The 21027-nt window shown below is 41.5% G+C and overlaps 2 protein-coding genes across 6 annotated transcripts in view; both read left to right on the forward strand.

Annotated features, from left to right (window-relative positions):
- LOC119549876 (RNA polymerase II elongation factor Ell) overlaps positions 1-10585 on the forward strand; it is a 41366-nt gene extending 30781 nt beyond the window's left edge. For 3 of the 5 annotated variants that reach the window (XM_037858177.1, XM_037858178.1, XM_037858180.1), the window contains 10 exons: positions 1531-1850; positions 2612-2713; positions 2777-3043; positions 3630-3724; positions 4782-4829; positions 5910-6001; positions 6798-6990; positions 8487-8622; positions 10027-10167; positions 10246-10585. In XM_037858177.1, the coding sequence (XP_037714105.1) occupies positions 1531-1850; positions 2612-2713; positions 2777-3043; positions 3630-3724; positions 4782-4829; positions 5910-6001; positions 6798-6990; positions 8487-8622; positions 10027-10167; positions 10246-10363 (1512 nt within the window). In that variant the 3' untranslated portion in view covers positions 10364-10585. The remainder of the gene's footprint in view (positions 1-1530; positions 1851-2611; positions 2714-2776; positions 3044-3629; positions 3725-4781; positions 4830-5909; positions 6002-6797; positions 6991-8486; positions 8623-10026; positions 10168-10245) is intronic. The other 2 variants (XM_037858179.1, XM_037858181.1) reach the window with 1 other exon arrangement.
- LOC119549880 lies at positions 8629-9544 on the forward strand. Its single transcript, XM_037858184.1, has 2 exons — positions 8629-9002; positions 9080-9544. The coding sequence occupies exons 1-2, from the start codon at positions 8988-8990 to the stop codon at positions 9410-9412; spliced, it is 348 nt and encodes a 115-aa protein (XP_037714112.1). The 5' UTR covers positions 8629-8987; the 3' UTR covers positions 9413-9544.
- Positions 10586-21027: the final 10442 nt, after the last annotated feature.

Consider the following 21027-nt stretch of genomic DNA (forward strand, 5'->3'; position numbering starts at 1 on the left):
ACTTTTTTCCCCAATGCAATCCGCTAAAAATAATCTGAGGAAAAAAAAGAAGAGCCAACGCACTAAGCGATGCAAGAAAAACTATTTTCGGCGTTTGTGTAATGGGGAAAATGGGAAATGGCAGCCGAGAGGAAAAAAAGAGCAGCGTCATAGCAGCGTGTCCCAAGAAATATTACTCATACGCCGCGTGTAACGCGTCATTGCTTCTGCTTGGATGTTGGTGACTTTTTTTTGGGGGGTTTCGTCATCGGTGAAAGTGTCGCCTCCCCTTTCGGCGCCATCAAATCGCTCCCCTGGGTCGGATCAGCCAAAAAGTTTCCCAGCTGGCCACTTCAAGCACTTGATTCGAATGTGGGAAGGTCTTAAAAAGGAGGAGCTGCGAAAACGAGGGGTTTAGTAGAGGGCGGTATCATTAGACCTTCCCACACACAAACACATTGGCACATTATTAATTAGCGCTTGGCTGAAATGCAGGCCAACTTTTTCCCTATTCCCCGACTGTCATGCCTGCCAATAAAATACACAAATTAATTTGGGCATTTGCCGAATAAATAAATGTGTGTGTTCTATCAGGTAGACTTTGCCGAGTGCCGGTGTAATTTATGGTCTAGGTATTTCTGCGTGAATTCCTGATAATTTAACATGGCTGGCAGTCATTTGTTTTCCCTTAGACTGACACATTTAAAGCTGAACTTCGATAGAGATTTATTTGGGACCAATTATTTTTGCCAACAACTGAAAACAGATTTAAATTGTTCTGGAAAAGCATGACTATTCTATACCAATTGTGACTAAGATTGGGATTTGTTGATAGGACTTAAGCCAGAACAAATTGAAAATTGAATAGAAAAACAGAAGCAATTAAGCTGGAAATGACATATGTGAAGAGCTTATGTGTGCTTAATTATTTTATAGTTTGACTAAAATTTTAAGCCAATGTTAATGCTTCGTATTAAATATCAAGGTTAAATATTCTGTTTATGGTTGGCACTTGAGGCCAATTTGGTTCAGTGAAATTAGGCCTATAGCTGTAGCTTGTTTTAGGGGTATCATTAGGCGCGATTAGCTGTTAGCCGGGGAAATTCTGGTCAATAGTCCTTGGCCAGTTAACTGAGGGCGATACATAAATTTGCGGGCTACTCACCTCGACACGAATTCCGAGAAGTATTTGAATTTGCAACTGCAGACACGCAATGCAGAGGCTTACGGCATTTTCCCGGCTGTCAGAACACCTGTTCAAGGTGTGTAGATAAAGCAAAAAGTTTTTCCGAATATCGCAATGGAAAACCCTTGAAGAGTGGCAAAGCCTTGGGGGGGTGGGGGTGGTAAGTATTTGGGCAGCAAATTTATGAGCTGATGGCGAGGCGCTGAATGAAGTCATCGGGGCATGAGCACTTGGTCGAGTAGTTGGCGATTCAATTGAAATGGCGGCAATCCGCTTACAATCAACGATCCCCCTGCTATTCTGTGTTTTTTGTTAACCCTTTCTGTGTGTTTTGTTCTATTTTTCGCCCCCGCTTTTTTTTATAGCCCTCGTTAAGTCTGGACAATACGGTGGAGACGCTGCTAATCAAGAACGAGGGGGACTTTATCAGCGTGGAGCAGGGCAAGGAGCTGGTGGCCCGAAAGCGCAACTCGCAGCAGTTGGCCCACCCGCCGACCCACTTGCACCACCACCCCCAGAGCCACGCCCACAACCATCACAATCACAATCACAACAACCAGCAGCAGCAGCAGCAGCAGCAACAACAACAGCAGCAACAACAACACAAGCGGGACGAGAACATGCGGCAACTGCTGGATGTGACCAACACTCTGACCATCGAGGAGCTGCGCGATTTCGAGATGCGGTACGTCCCCCTTCAGCCATGCTGACCTTTGACGGCTTACTTTTTATGACCCGGGCCTGAGATTTAATTTCCGATTGAATGCCAATCGATTTCAGCGACTCTCGTAAAAATGCCCAGACCAAAGCAATCAAATTTAAAATGGTCAAATGGGAAAAAACCGGTAATAATGAAGAGCACGGCAGCACTTTTATAGCCTTCACCTGCCAGCAGTTTTGCATTGCAACAAACGCCATAATGGACTCATAACTTTTCAAATTACTCATACGACCTGTTGCCAGGTTTTGGGGGCGTATTTAGTTTTGTTTTTACTGCATAAATCCCTGGGTAAACAAACATTTCTGACTTGCTCGTGGCTGCAGTTCCTGCATTTGATTGTCATTTTGAAATTTTAAATATTTTAAATATCCAGCCAGCCCAACTGAAATGCAGCACATTAAATTTCATTAATTTGCGGACCTTTCGCCAGATTGGGCGTTTTAATTATCAATATTTTCCGCTTTCTGGCTTGCGGTTAGCCTGTGTCGACATTCAAGGTCGCCTTGCACATGTCCTTTGGTATTTCGGCATTCATGGTGGCCAAGGACATGGCAGGTGAAGCCAGTCAAGTGGGTGGCGGGTAAGAAATGCATATCTAGATCTCCATTAAACTGCTGTCAGCTGCGGTTTCGGTTATGACTGGTATTCCCTTGGCCGTTGCCTCATCTCCCATCCCATGACAAAGGACTCGGATTACTAACAAGGCGACATTGTTTGGATTTTAGGTATGGCTCACCCCATCACAGCCGCTCGCAATCGGTTAAGATGCCCGGCAGCCGGGCATCCGGAAGGCCAAATCAATTGTGCCTGCCCCAGCAGAGGTCCAGGTAAGGGTTTATAGCCAGGCTCTAATAGTAGCATCTCTTTACTGAGGAGGGGATTTACTTCAGAGTGGCCTCCATGCCGAACACTGGAGTGGAGGAGGAGTACTACCGGCTGCGTCACTTCTCGATCACCGGCAAGGGCGTGGTTAATCGCGGCGACTCCCTGAAGAGCCGGCGCAGTCGCTCCAACAACAGCGTGGCCAGCTCGAACTCCAGCACCGAGCACCTGACCGCCCAGCAGCAGCTGTCCGCCCCCGCATCCGTATCCGCCAGGACATCACTGGCCTCCAGCCGGGAGAGCAGCACCTCCAATCCGGGCAACGGCCCCTACAGGTGAGTCAGTATGGCTTATATCAGTGTATACATAATTGGGAATTAAATTAAGTTGATAAGCATTATATAAATTGGAAAGTTGGGATTGCTAAATTGAGGTATCAACATACCACACCACTTCATTTTGAAACATTTAAATTAAAATATCAATATCAGAAGAGCGGGTATGGCAGGAGTTTATATGTCATTCACATGTTCATTGGGAATAAAATTTAAATGGAATAACATTAATTAAATTCTAAAATTGAGGTTGCTATGTTGAGTCATATAGCAGCGTTACAGCGTTTTCTATTTAAAAACATTCATAATTAAATATCAAAATTGATGTGGCAAGCATTTGCAAATTGGTAGTTTCATGTTTTATTGCACACATAAATGAACATTGAACATGCTAAGTTGTAGAGTAGTCAATTATAGTAGAGTGTCAAATTATAATGAATTTTCCATATTATAGCATTTATAAAATTGAAAAAAAAATATAAATTGGCTGTATTAACATTAAAGGACGAATACAAATTGACTTGTCTCGCTTAGTATGATAATTTGCTCGTATAATATCATCCTCATTTCTGTTTTCCGATTCCAGGGTCCTGATGCTGGGAGGTCCTGCGGTGGGCAAGAGTTCGCTCGTCTCACAGTTCATGACATCGGAGTACCTGCACGCCTACGACACAAGCATCGGTAAGTTTATACCCGCCTCCGGAGATGCCTGCATCCGGATTCCGGATTCCGTAAACCGGAACCCTGGAAACCACCACCCCAGTCCCCCTGCCCCGCCCACATAAGTGCACTGCATAGACCCTAACCCCTTGTCAACCCGTGTCTGTCTGTCGTGAGTGAGTGCTTTGACTTTAGTTGATATTATTTCATAATTCATTTGTTGGCACCACCTCCCTCGTTTTCCCATTCGATGTTGTAGCTGTGCTGTATTATGTTGTGTTAAACTGGCTATTATATTAGTTTCTTATTTTGTTGTTCTGTGTCTGTGCCGTCTGTTTGCCCCCCGTATCACATGGCTTTTTATGATCCCGTGTTCGGAAAGTTTGGATTTTTCAGTTGTACCACCTTGTTTTGTTCCATTGAGTGTACCGCCCTCTGTTTGGTTCCGTTTGCCTTGGGTGTTTTATGAGTGTGCCGATGGGTCAACACATATTGGCATAAAGCACAACAAACGCTGCTGCTATCAAAATAAACTCTCCTCCTTTTTGGGTTTTTGCGATTCTATAAAGCAATGGAATTGGCCAGGGAAAACTTATTCGTTCTCTGGCAGGGAGTCAATGAAAAGATTCGAATAAACATTTCTATTGGCACAAACGAAAGAAGGCGAAAAAAATTAATAAAACAATATTGCTTGGCAGCGAATGGAAAATTTAATAAAAATAAATTTGTCGCTCCTCGTTTATTCGGAATTTTTTGGTGCAAAAATTTAAGACTTGTAATTCCAAGTTCCCTGCAATATATTTAGCATATGGTCCCCGTGTAAATGCTTATCCAACACACACAAAACCTCACTATGAAACCCGCTATTGTATCATACTGTTTTATAAAGAAATGATAATTTGTTCTGTTTCTCTCCATTCCGAATATCAACCAATCATTCAACTCAATGTCTCAAACTGACCCTACAAAACTCGAAAAACAACAACAACCGAATTAACAACAACATCTTTGTACATACAACAACCAAAAACGAAAATCGAAATCCGTAATCCGTAATCGTGATCGATATCGATAACAGATCTAGGCAACTGTGATATACGCATTCTAATTGAAAAAGCCGCCGACGGTAAAAGCAACCAGCCATAATAAGAACCATATTAATAATAACCTTGTTAACTATGCTACTCCTAAATATTTAACCAATTATCTCTATACGTATAATTGAAACGCTTTTCAACTATCCAACAAACTAAAACAAACTTAGTAAAAACTTGCCCACAACTGCATTAGTCCTACGATTCCCAATTGGGTTCGATTACTCCTCCTCCAGAAACGTAATACACCTGCCCACCAGCCACGCCCCGGAAGTTAGATCCCATAGCCCCCAAGTACCCAATTAGAAACCCACCACCATATATATAATATAAAGTCCTATAGTCCTATTGAGCACTCCAATCGATTGTCAAACGATTGCGGCCTTTGTTTCGCTTGTGATTTATGGCCTTTCGATGGGCAGCCTTGAGGACTGGCATACGTTATTGAAATGATTATGCACATCACAAACACAACAAATGAAATTTAATTAATGATTCGGTCAGAGGAGCTGGCTGAAATTATTGATTGCCCACGGGGGACGGGGAGCAAATAATGGTCGTGCCATATACCAAAAAAAATTATACATGCCCCAGCTATATATATAGTGATTTTAATTAAATAAACAAAAAAGCGCACAGAGAACGCATTAAATGAATAATAATTGAGAGAGCACTGGCTAACACAAACAAAGTCATTTCAATGGCCCGAGCACTTTTCCCTCCACTTTTCACTACCTTTTTGCAGATGAGTTTTCCGACCAGACCCCAAGTTGCACCCCCTGCATTGCATACTTCGGGGGGTCAGTTTAATTTCCCATAGATTAGCATACATTTCGGCGCACTCAGGGGCGGACTTCCGGTCCATACCCGAGCCGTGCTCATCCAACTTGGCTAATGGGTACCCAAATACTCGCATGCAGAGGTCGACACTTGTAGATAGAACCCATCAGAACAGAAACATGCACACGCTCCTTGTTTTTGCACTTCCAAAAATTGATGTTGTACCTAAATCATTTCATTGCTTGACATTTAAGTTCTCGAACTTGGCTATAGTTTTGCGCACACGACAATACACTGGTGCTAACCTAGATTTTCTCCTTGAATGTGTGCAGATGATGAGTCCGGCGAGAAGGCCGTTTCAGTATTACTCAGTGGCGAAGAGTCCGAGCTGATATTCATCGACCATGGATACACCGAAATGACCGTGAGTACCAATCCATTACCATATCGAAAGGGGGGTGCAGAGGTCGCAATAATATAATATCATTGATAGCTTTAAAGTTTTAATACACCTTAAAAAGAAAATAAGTGGATAATATAACTTTTTGAACCTTAGATGATACATAATTGTGGGTATTAGTTGACTCACATCTAACCTTTTAGGGTGCATTTTTAATACATTAGTTTTATCTTGCTTTAAAGTCGATACCAAATATTTAAATATTAAAACGTTTCTAATGGCTACTCAAATGTATTTGCTTTTAAGTTGCGGTTATTAAATAAACGGACTTTTAAGCAGTGCAGGAATGCATTTAAAAAACCTGCACTGTAATTAAATATTACTTTTGGAACCTTAGATGATTAATAATTGTGGGTATCTGACCTTTTAAGGTGCAATTTTGGTAGATTAGTTTTATCTTGCTTTAAAGTCGATATCAAATATTTAAATATAAAAACGCTTCTAATGGATACTCAGATGTATTTGCTTTTAAGTTGCGGTTATTAAATAAATGGACTTTTAAGCCGTACAGAGATGCTTTTAAAAAACCCATTTGGTGGCCTGCGAAGCCTTGTTGCTATTATTGTGACCACTGCTATTATATATACCTGCTCATCCGTCCGGCGCCCTGCACTCTATCTGTGACATTTCATAATGCCATTAGCATGCACGGCCATCAACTAACCCGCCCGGGCGGGGAATCACACTTTGGCCAAGCTCTCGACCTCACTCAATGTCACCTCGGTGTCACCACCACTCCACTCCCTTCCTCCATTCACAGCCGGATGAGTGCCTGACCAACTACGATCCGCACGGCTACTGCGTCATCTACTCGGCGGCGGACAGGAGCAGCTTCAGCGTGGCGGAGCAGGTGCTGCAGGTGCTCTGGACCAATCAGAACATCGCCCAGAAGGCGGTCATCCTCGTGTCCAACAAGGCCGACCTGGCCAGGAGTCGCCTGGTCACCTCCGAAGGTAAATATGTGGTCAGATTCGGTCGATTCACCCCGTTTATTAACACTCCAAAATGCGCTCGATTGGGTCTGTTAAAAATAGCTGTATATATATTATCGTTTATAAGTCGATATAGTTGAGGTGTATGGGTACTGGACCCACGTTGGTGGTCAGCTGAAGAGTTTGCCCAAGCGGAAGTCATCCGGCGGTTCGCCTACACAAACAGCCCGAGTCTTAAGTGGTGCAGACTCCCCCCACCGAAGGTCGCCGTCGCCCATTTCGTGGGTCTTTTGTCTATTCAAGTACATTCACTTGACTTTTATATCGGATTCCCTTTAAGGAGAAGGTAACTCGGGCGCTTTCATCCTAGTAATTCAATATTTTCCGTTAAATTACGTTTGTTATTATGAAAATGGATGTGGGAGGAGTGGGTGATGGCTGGAAGGGTTCCCCGGCAAGTTGGCAGGGAAATTGTTTCAGCGCAAAATTGATTACATTTCGTCCCGTGTGGCATGTGTTCCGCTCAAGGTTTTAAGGCCCATAAGCCTATTGTTGCAAACAGGGCGACAACCATCACCGCCACCAACGCACAATCTTGAATTGAGAATTGGGGGCGGTGAGTTCCTGTCCACCTAATGCGGCGCCCTAATTTCATAAAGTATTTATAGAATTTTGTATGCCTCTAGCAATAATAAAATGAGCGCTTAGCCCAGAAACGTCTGGATAAAAGATATGTTCATAAATCTATACATTGTCACAGTGATTGGAAAAAATATGTGTATGGGCCTGGATAAAATGACAGGCAGTGACTCACATATGTAGGCCAGTATCACTCCGAGAACTCCAAAATAGCTTTTGAAATTTTAATGCGTTATCCTCGTTTTCCATTTTCACCTCTCAAGTTTTTACATATTTGATGATGTCTGCGCCATTCCACTTGACACACTAATTATTCAATTGGGGTAAATATGGTCCGATGCTGGGAACTTCTGTTTGCTTTTAATTAGAAACGAGTTTTAGCTCGGTTGGCTAAGAGCTTAAGTCCTTAAAGGGACAGAGGGATCCAGGAAAGGCTGGGCAGCCCATCAAATTGTAATAAAAGGAACAGTAAAGCACATATACAAATATATACTATATGTATCGGACAACTTTCGTCACATTGTTAATAAAAATGTGAGCCTGTCATAAAATTTGCACCAGGAGGGTCGCACGCATGATGTACCTCGGCATACTGCGAACTTTGATGCTTCAGATTTTACGAGTTGTGTACACAACTGTGGACAAGACGTGACGAGGGGTTGGGGGGTGTATCCTGCATCATCAAATCGCCAACGTGTTTAGATACAAATCCGGAGTCCAAGTCGAGGTTTTATGGCCAACTCAGAGTTAACTAAGCGAGGCCATTTGATTTGATTAACCGGGGTGATGGGCGACCAACTAGGCTCGACTGTAATGCCTTTGGCCATAATTTCCACACATTTTCACTTAACCTCTCACTCGTTTTCCCCCTGTTGCAGAGGGCAAGGCCATGGCGACCGCCTACGATTGTAAATTCATCGAGACCTCGGTGGGCATTAATCACAATGTGGACGAGCTGCTGGTGGGTCTGTTGTCACAGATACGCCTCAAGCTGGAGAATCCCGAGAAGTCCAGGTGGGTGGAGAGCAGCTTTAAGATTTTTGCTTACACCCAAAAAAAAAACCAAAAGTATACACTTAATAAGCGTTGTGTTAAAAGTATACTAAAGTTAGTATAAAAATGTAAGTATTAACTCAACACTAATTAGTTTCAACTGTATACTTTGTAGTGTAAGTGCTCTACCAAAGAGTATAAAGCGTAAACCTGTAGTGTTATTTTTAAACTAGTCATTAAATAGTTTTTAATGGTGTGAAACTAGGACAATAGCGAATATTCGAACATATATTTTGGTGTAAAACCAGGACAATAGCGAGTATACGAACACAGAAAATGCTACCGGAGTAGGCGTTGTTTGACGCGTTAATGATGATTGTGATTTTATGCCGAGTCAACATGTAAGTAAAATATTTGTTCTAAAATTAAAAAAATCAATATTATATTGTCCCTGTTGGTAAATATTGTGTATTTTCAGATGCAAGTGCTTTGCGCACGCGTACAGATGCATACCGCGAAGGAGCTAACGAACTCGACGTACCGCCTTTGTGCTGTCAGAACAGCGAGTGCCTTCCGGACGATCTCGGACGACGCAGCGCTCGTCATTGCAGGCCAAGTTCCCCTATGTGAACTGGTGCGGGAGCCACAGAACCAAGACCGAGGTGAAGAGGAGTGCCAGGATGCAGAGCGTCGACAACTGGCAGGCAGCCTGGGACAACTCCAGCAAGGTGGCTACCATTGCGCTAGGCAATACCTTGCGGTGATACCGCGCAATCACGGCCCCTACTCTTGTTGCTTGTACTTATTTTAGTCTGCATATACGTGTTAGGTAAGGGAATATAAAAAAAAACACGAAGGAGCTAAAAACATGTGTTATGTGTGTTGCGCAAAATATGAATATTTGTGAAATAATAACAAAATAATATGTGAAATAGAAATAAAAGAAAAACAACATACAACTTGATTTTATTGGGTTTGGGATACCACGAAAAACAAAATAGTATAAATTTTATACTACAGGCAACGGGGAAATCGTATAAGTTTTATACGAAATAGTATCAAATGTATACTAACGATTTCGATAAATAGCTTAAAAAGTATACTACGGCCCTCTAGATTAGTATAAAATGTATACGAAATAGTATAAAACGGAGACTACATAGGATAGCTTTTATACTAAATAGTATAAAAAGTAAACTATCAGCATAAATTTCAGTACACTGAGTGAGTATAAATTGTATACTCATTAGTTTAACTTTGATAACTTCGAAAGTTTCAGTTTAATACTTTCGGTGTCATAAGGTTAATACGCATCTTATCAAGATATTTTTGACACTCAATAGTTTAGTTTTAATGTACGAATAGTTTAGTTTCTATGATCATTTTTTTTTGGGTGTACTGTACTTACGGGTATTACTTCCACAGGGATCTGTTCCGGAAGCGTTCCATTAGGAAGTCAAAGCGACGCGCCTGCTCGCCGCTAAATGCCGGCTGCCTGAATGCCAATACCCCGCTGGGTCCGCTGGGTGAGGCGGTGGCCACGCCCCCTGGCAGTGCCCAAAGCAGGTGAGTCACGACCCCTGACCCCTGGCCCCAGGCCATTGAAATCCGCCAGTAATGCTCATTTGCCCTTCTCCTTTGCAGTCCCCGCAAATATCGTGGTTCCAGAACCTCCACCAGCCTGAAAGTCAAGGGTCTTTTGGGCCGCGTCTGGACTCGGGACTCGAAGTCCAAGAGCTGCGAAAATCTGCACGTACTCTAAGCTCAAAAATAATCCAAAATGTATCCCAAAAAGTTTCCTATAGACTATGCAAGATCCTAAGCATAACTATCTCTTAAGTTACCAAGAACAGACTCGACAACTATCGGGGGTATTATTCCCAACTGTATATATTGTGTATAATTTTAGCTTTACTTTACGCTAGTCATTTACCCCATTAATCATTGTATATAGTTTGTCTAAATATAAATCTATTATTTGTAATTGGTTTTTTATGGTTTTCGTTTCATTGTCAGCATAAGTTGGGTTTATTTTCCATGCTCGAATCTGTCCGGGACACCCTAACCTAGTTGCGACTGGAATAACTAAGTTATATTTTTGATTGAAAGAATTGAGAATACGAAAGGAAACCAAATTTAAAAGCAATAATTTTTGAAAAAGAAAATAATATTTTACCCTTGCTCGAGGACGAAGAGTTATTGATACCAATTGTACTGATTTTTTGAAGGTTTGGCGCTCGTTCGCCAAATGAAACTTATTGTTAATTATATACGTGTAGTTATACATTTGTAATGGTATTGCATTTTAAAATTACATGAATGTTGAATTGGATTAAATGTTCGGAATTTGATTGATCGATGGATCGAACCACACAATATACTAACCACATTGTGCAATTTTGCTTAATTAGACCTAGGAATTTTTCCGTAATTGTTAGCCTCAACTGTTTTTATTGAAGGAGCCCATCGTGCACTCACAACCGGCACGGCACGCCCTAGGTTTCTCATGTTAGTCGGGACCATTTCAAAATTAATCAAAGATAACAGAAATATGCAAGAAACGCTAGATGTACGCCAGGGCTTTTATTATTAGGTTCATGTCGGCGTAGTTTTTACATAAATTCAATATGTGATTTTACACAAGGTCCACTAAAATCGAGAGCAAAAGCAAAACCATTTTGTTATTGTATGTGCTGCGACCAGCTCTATCAAATACGGCGGTCGGATGGAGAATTTTGAGATTTTTAACTATGAATGTCAACACTAGTAGCTTAGGGCAAAACACACACACACACACACCCATTCCATTCGCCTTCGGGCAGTACTAATCTAGATGTCCATTGAATGTACAATATTATAGATGTCCATTAAGTATTATAATCACCAACAATTGCAGCACAATGGAATTTAACGGAGTGGTGTTCTGGCAAATATCAAGGTATGGGAGTAGTTGGAACATTGAAGGAAACCCTAAAAATACGTGCATCCTAACATATGTGTATTGTAACCAATCTATACCGGATAGTTAAAATATATATATAGCTGTACTGGCATTTTTGTCCATAATTCTGTGTATTACTCTTGCTCAACATCAAAGAATGAATTCGAGCCGAAAACCATAAGGGACACACTGGATTTGCACAGATTGTACAACAGTTATTAAATGTAAGGAGAAGCGAAAGTCAGCCATAAGTGTAAGCAGATGCAGGGTGGGTAGAGGTAATCATTGAATGCATGTTTCGATTTTCTCGCTCCGATAATATATGTCTGTATGTATATTAAATGTGAAAAGTTCAATATAACCGTTTGATAACTCGTGTTTTATTGGGAGGTTTCACTACTAAGGGCCGGTTTCTCGAGTCCCTGTCTAAGTCCCTGATAGCTATCTGTCCGAAAATCGGTTTTCTCGACGCCTTTAATTTATCTGAACGAGACAGAGTGCTGTCACTCACATATTTAAGCTGTTAAGCGAAAACACAGGTTACGACCACTTTATCTGGTCCTTAAGTATTTCGGACAGATAGCTATCAGGGACTTTGACAGGGACTCGAGAAACCGGTCCTAAGGGACGACTTCCAAATGTCACGTTAACGACAAATATTAGATTAATTGATTTTTCAGAACAATTCTTTTTTCAAATTGTTGTTGTTTTACTGAAATTGTTAGCTGTTGAATCTTGAATTTTTTTAATAATTAAGAAGCTTACAGCTCATTTGGAAAATGGTGAACTTTGAACAACTTATAATTCCAAATTTTTAAATAGGCCGAGTTCAAATTTTTGAAATTATCAACGGTTCTGGCAAGGGTTAAAGTCTGGGATTTATTTCCACCATAGTAAACGTCTGGAGGGTGACACCGCTAGGTCAGCAAAGACACACTCCTAACAAGGCGAGTCAAATTCGAACAAGATGCGGCGAATTCGAACTAGGCGGACGAATTAAAATATAAACATTAGCGGTCTGGCAGCTCTTCTCTGACTTAGTAAATACACAAACCAGATTTTAAAATTCCCAGAATTTAAATTTCCTTATTTAAAATCTTCAGCGTTGCCACTAGTAGCAGTGCTGCCAGACCGAAAAGTGGTGATTTTCTAACAGAAATGTTAAGGTGTAACGTTTTCTAACAGTGGCAGAGAAAATTTCTGTTAGAAAACGTTACATCTTAACATTTCTGTTAGAAAAAAGGTTGGTGTTACCAGATCGGGAAAAATATGACTCATATTCATAGAAAAGGAATAACACATGGCGCCTTGATTTAAAAATATTTAATATTAACATTTAAAAAAACAAATAGGAAAAAAGAAGTTCGCAAACATTTTTATTCCCTAGAACAGGCGACCATCAACCTGCCCGTCAAATAACTGCTCAACTGCAGCTTAAGCTCGTAAAAACTTTTTAGTATTCATGGTTTTGGCATTAACGATGCCAATTATGGCAGCGTTTTATTCAGCCTTACTTTTATTTTCATTTTTCAGCTCTCGGAAGAGCGGCAGCGACGTCGGCAGAGGAGAGAGCAGCGACTCAGGGCGTGGTCGCTGCCCCAGAAAAATGGGAGCCAACTCCATGAAAACGGAAGACGAGGTCCACCAATCGGCTGCCAGTCTCTTTCTTTCCAAGAGCGCCTGCGCAGAGAGCCAAAAAGAAAGTGGCGAGCGGAAACCAGTTTATTTGAAAAGAAAGACGGCAACGGGGAAGGGGGAGGTGGCTGATAAAGATGGCCGTCGCCTTCCGCGGCAGCGGATGCGGCAGAGTGAAGAAGAGGAACGGCAGCGGAATCGCCTCAGACTCAAAGTCACAATTATGGGGCACTCATTCATTGCGGTGTATGATGCAAACAGCGCTCCTGCCGCGCCCCCTCTACAAAGACTTCTCTGTACAGTACGACGTCTTTATCTCGAACTTATACACATACATAATTGCAACACATTTCACATTACTAAGACATGCCTGTTAAACTTCGAGTCGCTACATTTGTGACTTGCAAACTTTGTAGTGCTGTGTAGATACAACTTTTCGAATCGATAGACTGAACACAAGGCCCTTCCTGGGTCTTAAAACCAAAGAAAGAAATCCAAGTTGGGTACTAAACATTTTCTGTTAGTAATTTTTAAGATTGGGTGAATTATATCTATTGGATGTAAAAGGGTGCGGTCAACAACATATTATTTCCTTAGAATTTGTAATTCAGTTATACATTTCCCATTACTTCCTACAAAAATGATATCCTTGAAATGGCACCGAAATCGTTTTAGTTGTGAATTAAAAATTGTCGTAATTGAGTGACTCAGATTTTGGTTTCTTTTTACTTTGAAGAACTTTTAAATTAGATGGGTTTGCTCAGCAGAAATATTATTATTTCATTAAAATCGTATGTTTGTAGTTACATCTCTGTGGTCTTTGTAAGAAAAAGTGTGTGTTCAACTTTCCAATGTGTACAAACAAGAAAAGTTTTATATACAAATCTGTATATCGTTCTAGTTGCAAACCTCTTCATTTCCCGAGTTTATTTTTCGGAATAGAACTTTAAAAAATTAAATAAGTAAAAATATTTAGTGTTAAGTATTTAAATAAAATCTATTTGCGATGCATGTACATTAACAAAAAAAATTATAAGATAACAACTTTTCTTATATTATTAATCATTATCAAAATAAAATACTGATATTATGGGTAAAAAGTTTATCACTAGGGTCAATACTGCAAACCATCCAGCAGCTGCTAGTAAATAATTTAAATAACCAGGACTGGTTGTTGGAGTTACAGATGCTCGACTGTACATCTCGCTCCTCCAATGTGTTTAATCAGGCAGCTAAAAAGAGGGGAAATGAAGCGAGGAAGGAGCGTTCTCCTAGTTGACGAGTTAACAGCAATTAGACGTCGACGCCTCACGCTGGATTCGCTTTATTGGAGGTTTATTGAGCGGAATCTCTGTCCGTCCCTCTGCTTTTCTTCATTGTTGTAATTGTTTTTCGGGGGTGGATGGCCAGAAGGGGGCAGGGGCAGGGGAAGGGGGTTCCGGGCCAGGGTGTCAGTTCACCCGCTGACATTAATTGGTTGTGTACGAGCCAATTTGGCGTAAAAGGCGCTAAATTGATTGCCCTGTGGTTTTAATCGATGCGCATTCATTCCAAATCACGCACATTTATCACCCGTGGAACCAGCCACCCACGCTATCAGCCATCCCCCTTCTTTTTTTTGGCATGAGATTTAGATATAGAGATATAGAAGCTGTGTCGCATCTGCGCTGTTTTATAATTGCCGGCAATTGCTGGTCGGTTTAGGCAATTAACTGAAGTTGCCGGAATCAAAACATAGACTGCCTGTTTTCGCAGATCCAGGAGATCCTGGAGATCCCTATACATCCCTTTAGATGCTGGCCATATAAACCCGTTATATAACCGGTCCTTAGTTTAAGGGAATTCGCAAGGCTACCTGGTAATCGCTGTCCCTTTGCCACTTTTTTGCCAGCCAGTTACGCGGAAGTCGTTGCTGTTTTTTAGCCAACGGATTGGCAAGAGGTAAAAAGGATAAGGCCAGGAGAAGGATTTTCGCGGAAGTGCCGCTCGTAGGGTTATGAAATTTTACGCAAGCTGCCGTAAGAAAAAAGCCGAAGGATCAAAGAATCGAAGGATCCGTCAAGGACGCGGGACACAAAGGGGTTCTGTGTGGGCCAATGAAAGGATTTAGCAGGAAGTTTCGCTGTCGGCCTCGCAGGATGTCCATAATTGCACGCAATCAGCGCATAATCCCCGCATCATCTCCGCAATTTGGCAGAAGAAAAACTTGGGTAGTTATAAGTAAAAAACGCATCTCCGGACAAAGGGAAATTCGCTGCCGTCTCGTTGACTTTGCAGCCTTGAAAGGTGTATATCCAAACAGATATATATGTATCTGCAGGATGCGGATACGAAATACAGGGGACAGGTATGCCGAAAGGATTTGATGCACCCGCCCCCGCGCATCAAATCGGGGCAACTTAATTGCCAGAAATTCTCAAAACAAACTCAAACGAAAACAAACAAATAAACAGAAGGGGGCGCGAAAGGATTGGATTTAGTTGACTTCGCTGGCAATTAGGCCCGAACCAGATTGACTTTCCTCGGATCATCTGGGGTAATCGCAGTTAATCCGGTTACCATCGGCCGGGCCAGGACCTCGCGAGCTAGGGAAGGATTAGGGGCGGTCTCCGTCCAGAAGTCAGTTGCAAATGCGAAAGGATTAGAGATTATAGAGAGCAGAGTGTAGGCTGCCGAATGCAGGTCGGTGCAGTGTCCTCGGCGGTTTCTGCTGCGGGTTCCGCCCAGTCAGCCCGCCCTAATCCGTTTACGCCTCGAAATTAATGCAAACATTTAGAAGGATTATCGCCCTAAAGGGGTTGAAAGGGTCCTGTTCCTCGGCTGGGTCCCGTTCCCGATTCAGTTCATCCGAACTGGCCATAAAAGCATGATAGGATTGCTAATTCGCCGCTACTTGTTGCCCATTCTCCGGGCATTGTCCGCCAGCGGATTTGCCAATCTCGGCTGCCACTTGGCTGCGGTTCTTTCAAGGTATCCTTTCTTCCTCGCCAGCAGCGTATCAAAAGCCGCGGCACAATTATGCATTTCAGGGAAGTGATTAGAGCGACAGATTAGAGCCAAAGAGTTGACAATATTTGTGGATTTGCACCGGACTTGCCGGGGATCAGTGGGATCAGGTAGGCGTTGGTGACCCCGAGCTTGCTCCTGCTTATCATTACTGAGTTGTGACTCCGATTGCGATTAAGATCCCCTCTGATCCCTGAAGGACACCAGGAAGTCGCGCACTTCCTCATCTCTTGAGGAAGGAAGAAGGGACTTGGCCTCAAGTGGCCTTCCAAAGGATCGCCGCGAGCTCAATTAGCAGGCGCCATGGGTCCTCGAAGGGCCACCATCAGTCAGCCAGACATAAAAAAGATCCCTTAGGGGATCCCAACAGATCCAGATCCGGACTATAATATATATGCAACTTACATATCTCAAGTGCCTGAGAACTGTGAAGTGATGCAGCAATTATGTTGTCGTCTCTTTGATCTGCTGCCCGCCACTTGGAGATACGGAGATACAAATGTATCTGCGGCTGCATCTGTGGCCAAACCACTCGCATCCCAAGTCGATTTCCCTGTTTAAGCAGTTTTTAATTGTATGCTAATTGATGGCATCCATGGGATATTTTTGTATTTTTAGCTTCCCCCGATTCCGGATGCCGGATTCTCTGGATTCTGAGTTCCCGATCCCCAGCTGCCAATGGGGATGAGTGGGAGCCATTTTGGGCAGCACTACATTAAAATGTTTTATATTCATCCGAGCAATAGATGCACAGAAAAGATATAAGATCAATATAAATTTGATAATATAAGGTAATCTTATAATATTGTAATAATCAAAAGATTTAATTTAATTATAGTATATTAATAATGAATTTAATAAATCGGTTTCTACCAGGTTTATACCAGAAAGAGAAAGAGCTTTATGTGTAATATACATTGTATATAAAGTCGATATTATCGAAAATACAAACTAAGATATATTAATATCAACTTCATAATTGTAATATCAATCATTTTTATGATATGGATTATATAAAAGTGATATGAATAGTACACTGGTCGGCATATGTATTTTGACAAAATAAAAGTTAAGTATACTCATAACTTGAATATACTTCTTGTAAACTATAGGCATCAATGGAAAGGTAATTTCAATGCCGTTTGAATGATACAATACATTTCTTTACCCATTCAGTACTTATTGAAAAGGACGAATTTGTGTAAATCAACTTTGAAAAAAAAAAAAAAAACTTTTTTCCTCGTCTTGAAAACTTAAATTTTTTGATGCAAAAAGTTTCTTCAAACAAAAATAATAGTAACTGCAAAAAGAATTTTTCAAATATCATTTTGCTTATATTTTTTATGATTTTTTGAAGGTGACAATGTCGGAAAAAATTTGTATGAAAAAGACAAAAATATGGCTCAAATGCCTGTTTTTAAGCATTTTCAAAAATTCATAAAAAATATAAGAAAAATGATATTTGAAAAATTCTTTTTGCAGTTACTATTGTTTTTGTTTGAAGAAACTTTTTGCATCAAAAAATTTAAGTTTTCAAGACGAGGAAAAAAGTTTTTTTTTTTTTTTTTCAAAGTTGATTTACACAAATTCGTCCTTTTCAATAAGTACTGAATGGGTAAAGAAATGTATTGTATCATTCAAACGGCATTGAAATTACCTTTCCATTGATGCCTATAGTTTACAAGAAGTATATTCAAGTTATGAGTATACTTAACTTTTATTTTGTCAAAATACTTATGCCGACCACTGTATAAAGTTTTTTTGTGTATACAGACACAGATACATATATCCAGATATAAAGAGATACAGATATTCAGAGATACATTAGGCAGAAAGCGCTTAGTGTTTTATGGAGGATTGAGGGCGTGGGCCATAAACGACTAATCCCACTGAAATTCCGGCTAAGATCGCGCAGATTTTAGATCTCTTGATTTTTAGCATGCTAAAAAGGACACGCATGCTAAAAGGACATGCGAAGGACAGCAGGAGCGAACGCAAATGGCCTGTGAAAAAAGAAGAATACAAAGCGGAGGTCGAAGGTCACTCGATAGTGGTGGTGGTGGTGCTGCCGTTGGCGGTTCCCTATTGATAAAAGAGGGGAGGGGGAGGGGGTGAGAGATCCAAAGCGACAAGGTCAAACCGCCGCCCTTAATGGGCGTGACCACTGGTCACAATTAATCCGCCTAATTTGCATGTCACTTGCTTTTTGTGGCTGTTAATGGGGATGGCAAGTTAGGCGGTTCGGTTCAAAGGGCCAATCTTCGGGGGAATCCTTCGGGCGGTGGAGACTTTGAAGTCCGGAGAATCCCGCGGCTTTCCCGGTATGAAACACATCCCTAACCAGTTCAACACATTCCGAACCGCTCAACCTTGTGACTTTGTGACTTACTTTTTTAAACCAGCCCATTAACAGATCATTTGCTCGCGAAATACCCGCTTTTTGTTCTGCTTTTTTTACGATTCCCTAGTTTGAACCCAGATCAGTATAGTTGGAAAGTCAGTTCTTAAAAAATATTCCGCGCACCGCAGCGAGTCAATTTTTTTACGGCCCCTGGCCAAAAGGCAAGGTCAACCAGGATCAGGATCCTGGCATTCTGTTCCGCTTCCGAAATTCCGCGAAATGCGAATTTATCCGGGCTGGCAGAAACCTGGAAACCTAAAAACTGAAACTAGAACTAGAATTCCAATGCAGTTTTTTTATGCCGCCTAATTTTTATGTTTTATGGCCTAAAAAACAGTACCCAGCCCAAGCGAAAATCATCTCCGCCATAAAACGCCGCGTAGGTAATGCCCGTAGACCAAAAAAAAAACTGAGAGGCCAGCGCAAAAAAGGACAAGGGCCTGTCCCAAAACAAAGAGTCCTGCTCGAGCGCGCCGTGAAATTCGAGAAAAAATGATTTCATTTTTTAGAATCAGTGCGCGAAATGTGAGCAGAGTGCAGGACCTATTTCTCCTGCGGCTTTACGGTGGCCATTAAAGCCCCTAAAAAAATAACGCGAAAAAAACGAGAATTGTAAATCATGGCAATGTAAATGGAGGGTAGAAGTCGGATTATCGGAGTTTCGGAGGGTCCTGCAAAGTCAAACCGCAATAAAGTTGACACGTCGTGCGCAGGATCTGATAGTCTGAGGTCCTCAACTGCGGAATCGGTAATCGGCAGTCGCAGTCCTCAGCCACATAATGTAAAGTGCTCTATGTATCTGTATCTGTATCTATCGCTATGTGTGTATCCAGGACATGCGCAGAGGATATGCTCACCACACCAGTGATTGCCGCAATCATTCTAGTTTCATTATCTGGCCTGCAGATTTATTATAGCCCCCATCCCCTATGAAACCGAAAAGCTGCAACTCTGGACAGCCGCAGCATCCATCAGGGCAATTGATTCGGACCTTTAACTGCCGCTTCCCATTTGGCTGGGCCATTTACCCTGAACCCTGACCAATTGCACGGCCAATCGGGCCACCCTCTATATGGAAATGTTGGCAAAACATGAATTTGATTGTGGCGATTATCAGTGCGTTAATATCCATGAAAATGACGAGGCTGGCAGAATGCCAGAATGAATTCGAATCCGATAAACGGCGCATGGTCCGTTAATGGACAGCGTGCAAATTGGCAAACATGTCATGGATATAGATACATATATCGTATCTTAAGCTGAAACTGAATGGGAATCTGACTATATGAGTCCGAATCCATAGACACATGACGCATTTATGCTGTGTGTGCGAGAAACGTGTGAAATTATTTCAGTGCTGGCATCATCATTTTACAAAGATGTTTATTCATCCGCTGGCTGATTGCAAAACCCCTTATCCTCACCTTTAGAGCCATCTATTTGGCAGGGCCATAAAGCATTTTCGACTTCGTTTAGCGCTCTCAGCCTTTGACTGCAATTACGCAGTGAGTGGAGAGTTTAGATCTGGGAGTCACTCTCTACACCCAGAAAAAATGGGTTCACTTGAGCATATAGTCTCAGTTCGTCAATAAACAAAATATAGACTAGTTTTACCTAAACTTTAAGATCGCTTTAAGTCAAAAAACATATTCGAGAGCACTTTCGACCCAATTTCAAGAACTTTTCATCTCGAAAAAGTTAAAAGAGAAATTCTATCTACACCAAAAACAAAAGGATTCTCTTAATCCTACAGTCTCAATTCGTCAAAAAATAAAATACAGACTAGTTTCATCTCCACTTCAAGATCGCTTCATCTCAAAAACAAACATGAAATTACTCTCGACCCAATTTTAAGAACTTTTCTTCTCGAAAAAGTGAGAAGAGGACCTTTCAAACACAGAACATTTAGCTTATTTACTACAAATCGTATGTGAAGTCAAAAATACCATTTAAATTTATGTCTTTTGAAATGATATTCTTTGAGTTTTGTCACTCTTCCATTATATATGCGATTTGATCTCGTCTTTTTTCTGTTCTCTAAATTTTTCTCGGTGTATCTTTCCTTCTCTCGCTGGTGTTGGATAATACCCAGACCCATACCCATCTCGAGCCCCATCTTTAGATCTTGCCGTACCCAGTGAAGAGAAGATCTCCCTCTGATGATCACTTTATATTCATTGACAGTTAGTGTGAAATTCGTAGCTCATAAATCGATGGAGAGCCCGAATTGCGGTCGTCTTGGCCACAAAAGCTGCCTTTTGTCGGCTCAGCAGCTGGAAAGCGGAGAGCGGGGCCATAAATGGCCAATTCCGAGGTGCTAATTCACTATTAAAAGAAATCAGAAGACAGAAACTGAAACAGAAACCAAGGAAACCCGAAAGCAATCCCTAGTTCCTCGCTCACTCACTCATCACGCCCCAATAAAACTTAATTTTGTTTGCAC

This window comes from Drosophila subpulchrella, chromosome 2R (genome assembly GCF_014743375.2).
Source record: "Drosophila subpulchrella strain 33 F10 #4 breed RU33 chromosome 2R, RU_Dsub_v1.1 Primary Assembly, whole genome shotgun sequence".
Classification (NCBI taxonomy): Eukaryota; Metazoa; Arthropoda; class Insecta; order Diptera; family Drosophilidae; genus Drosophila; species Drosophila subpulchrella.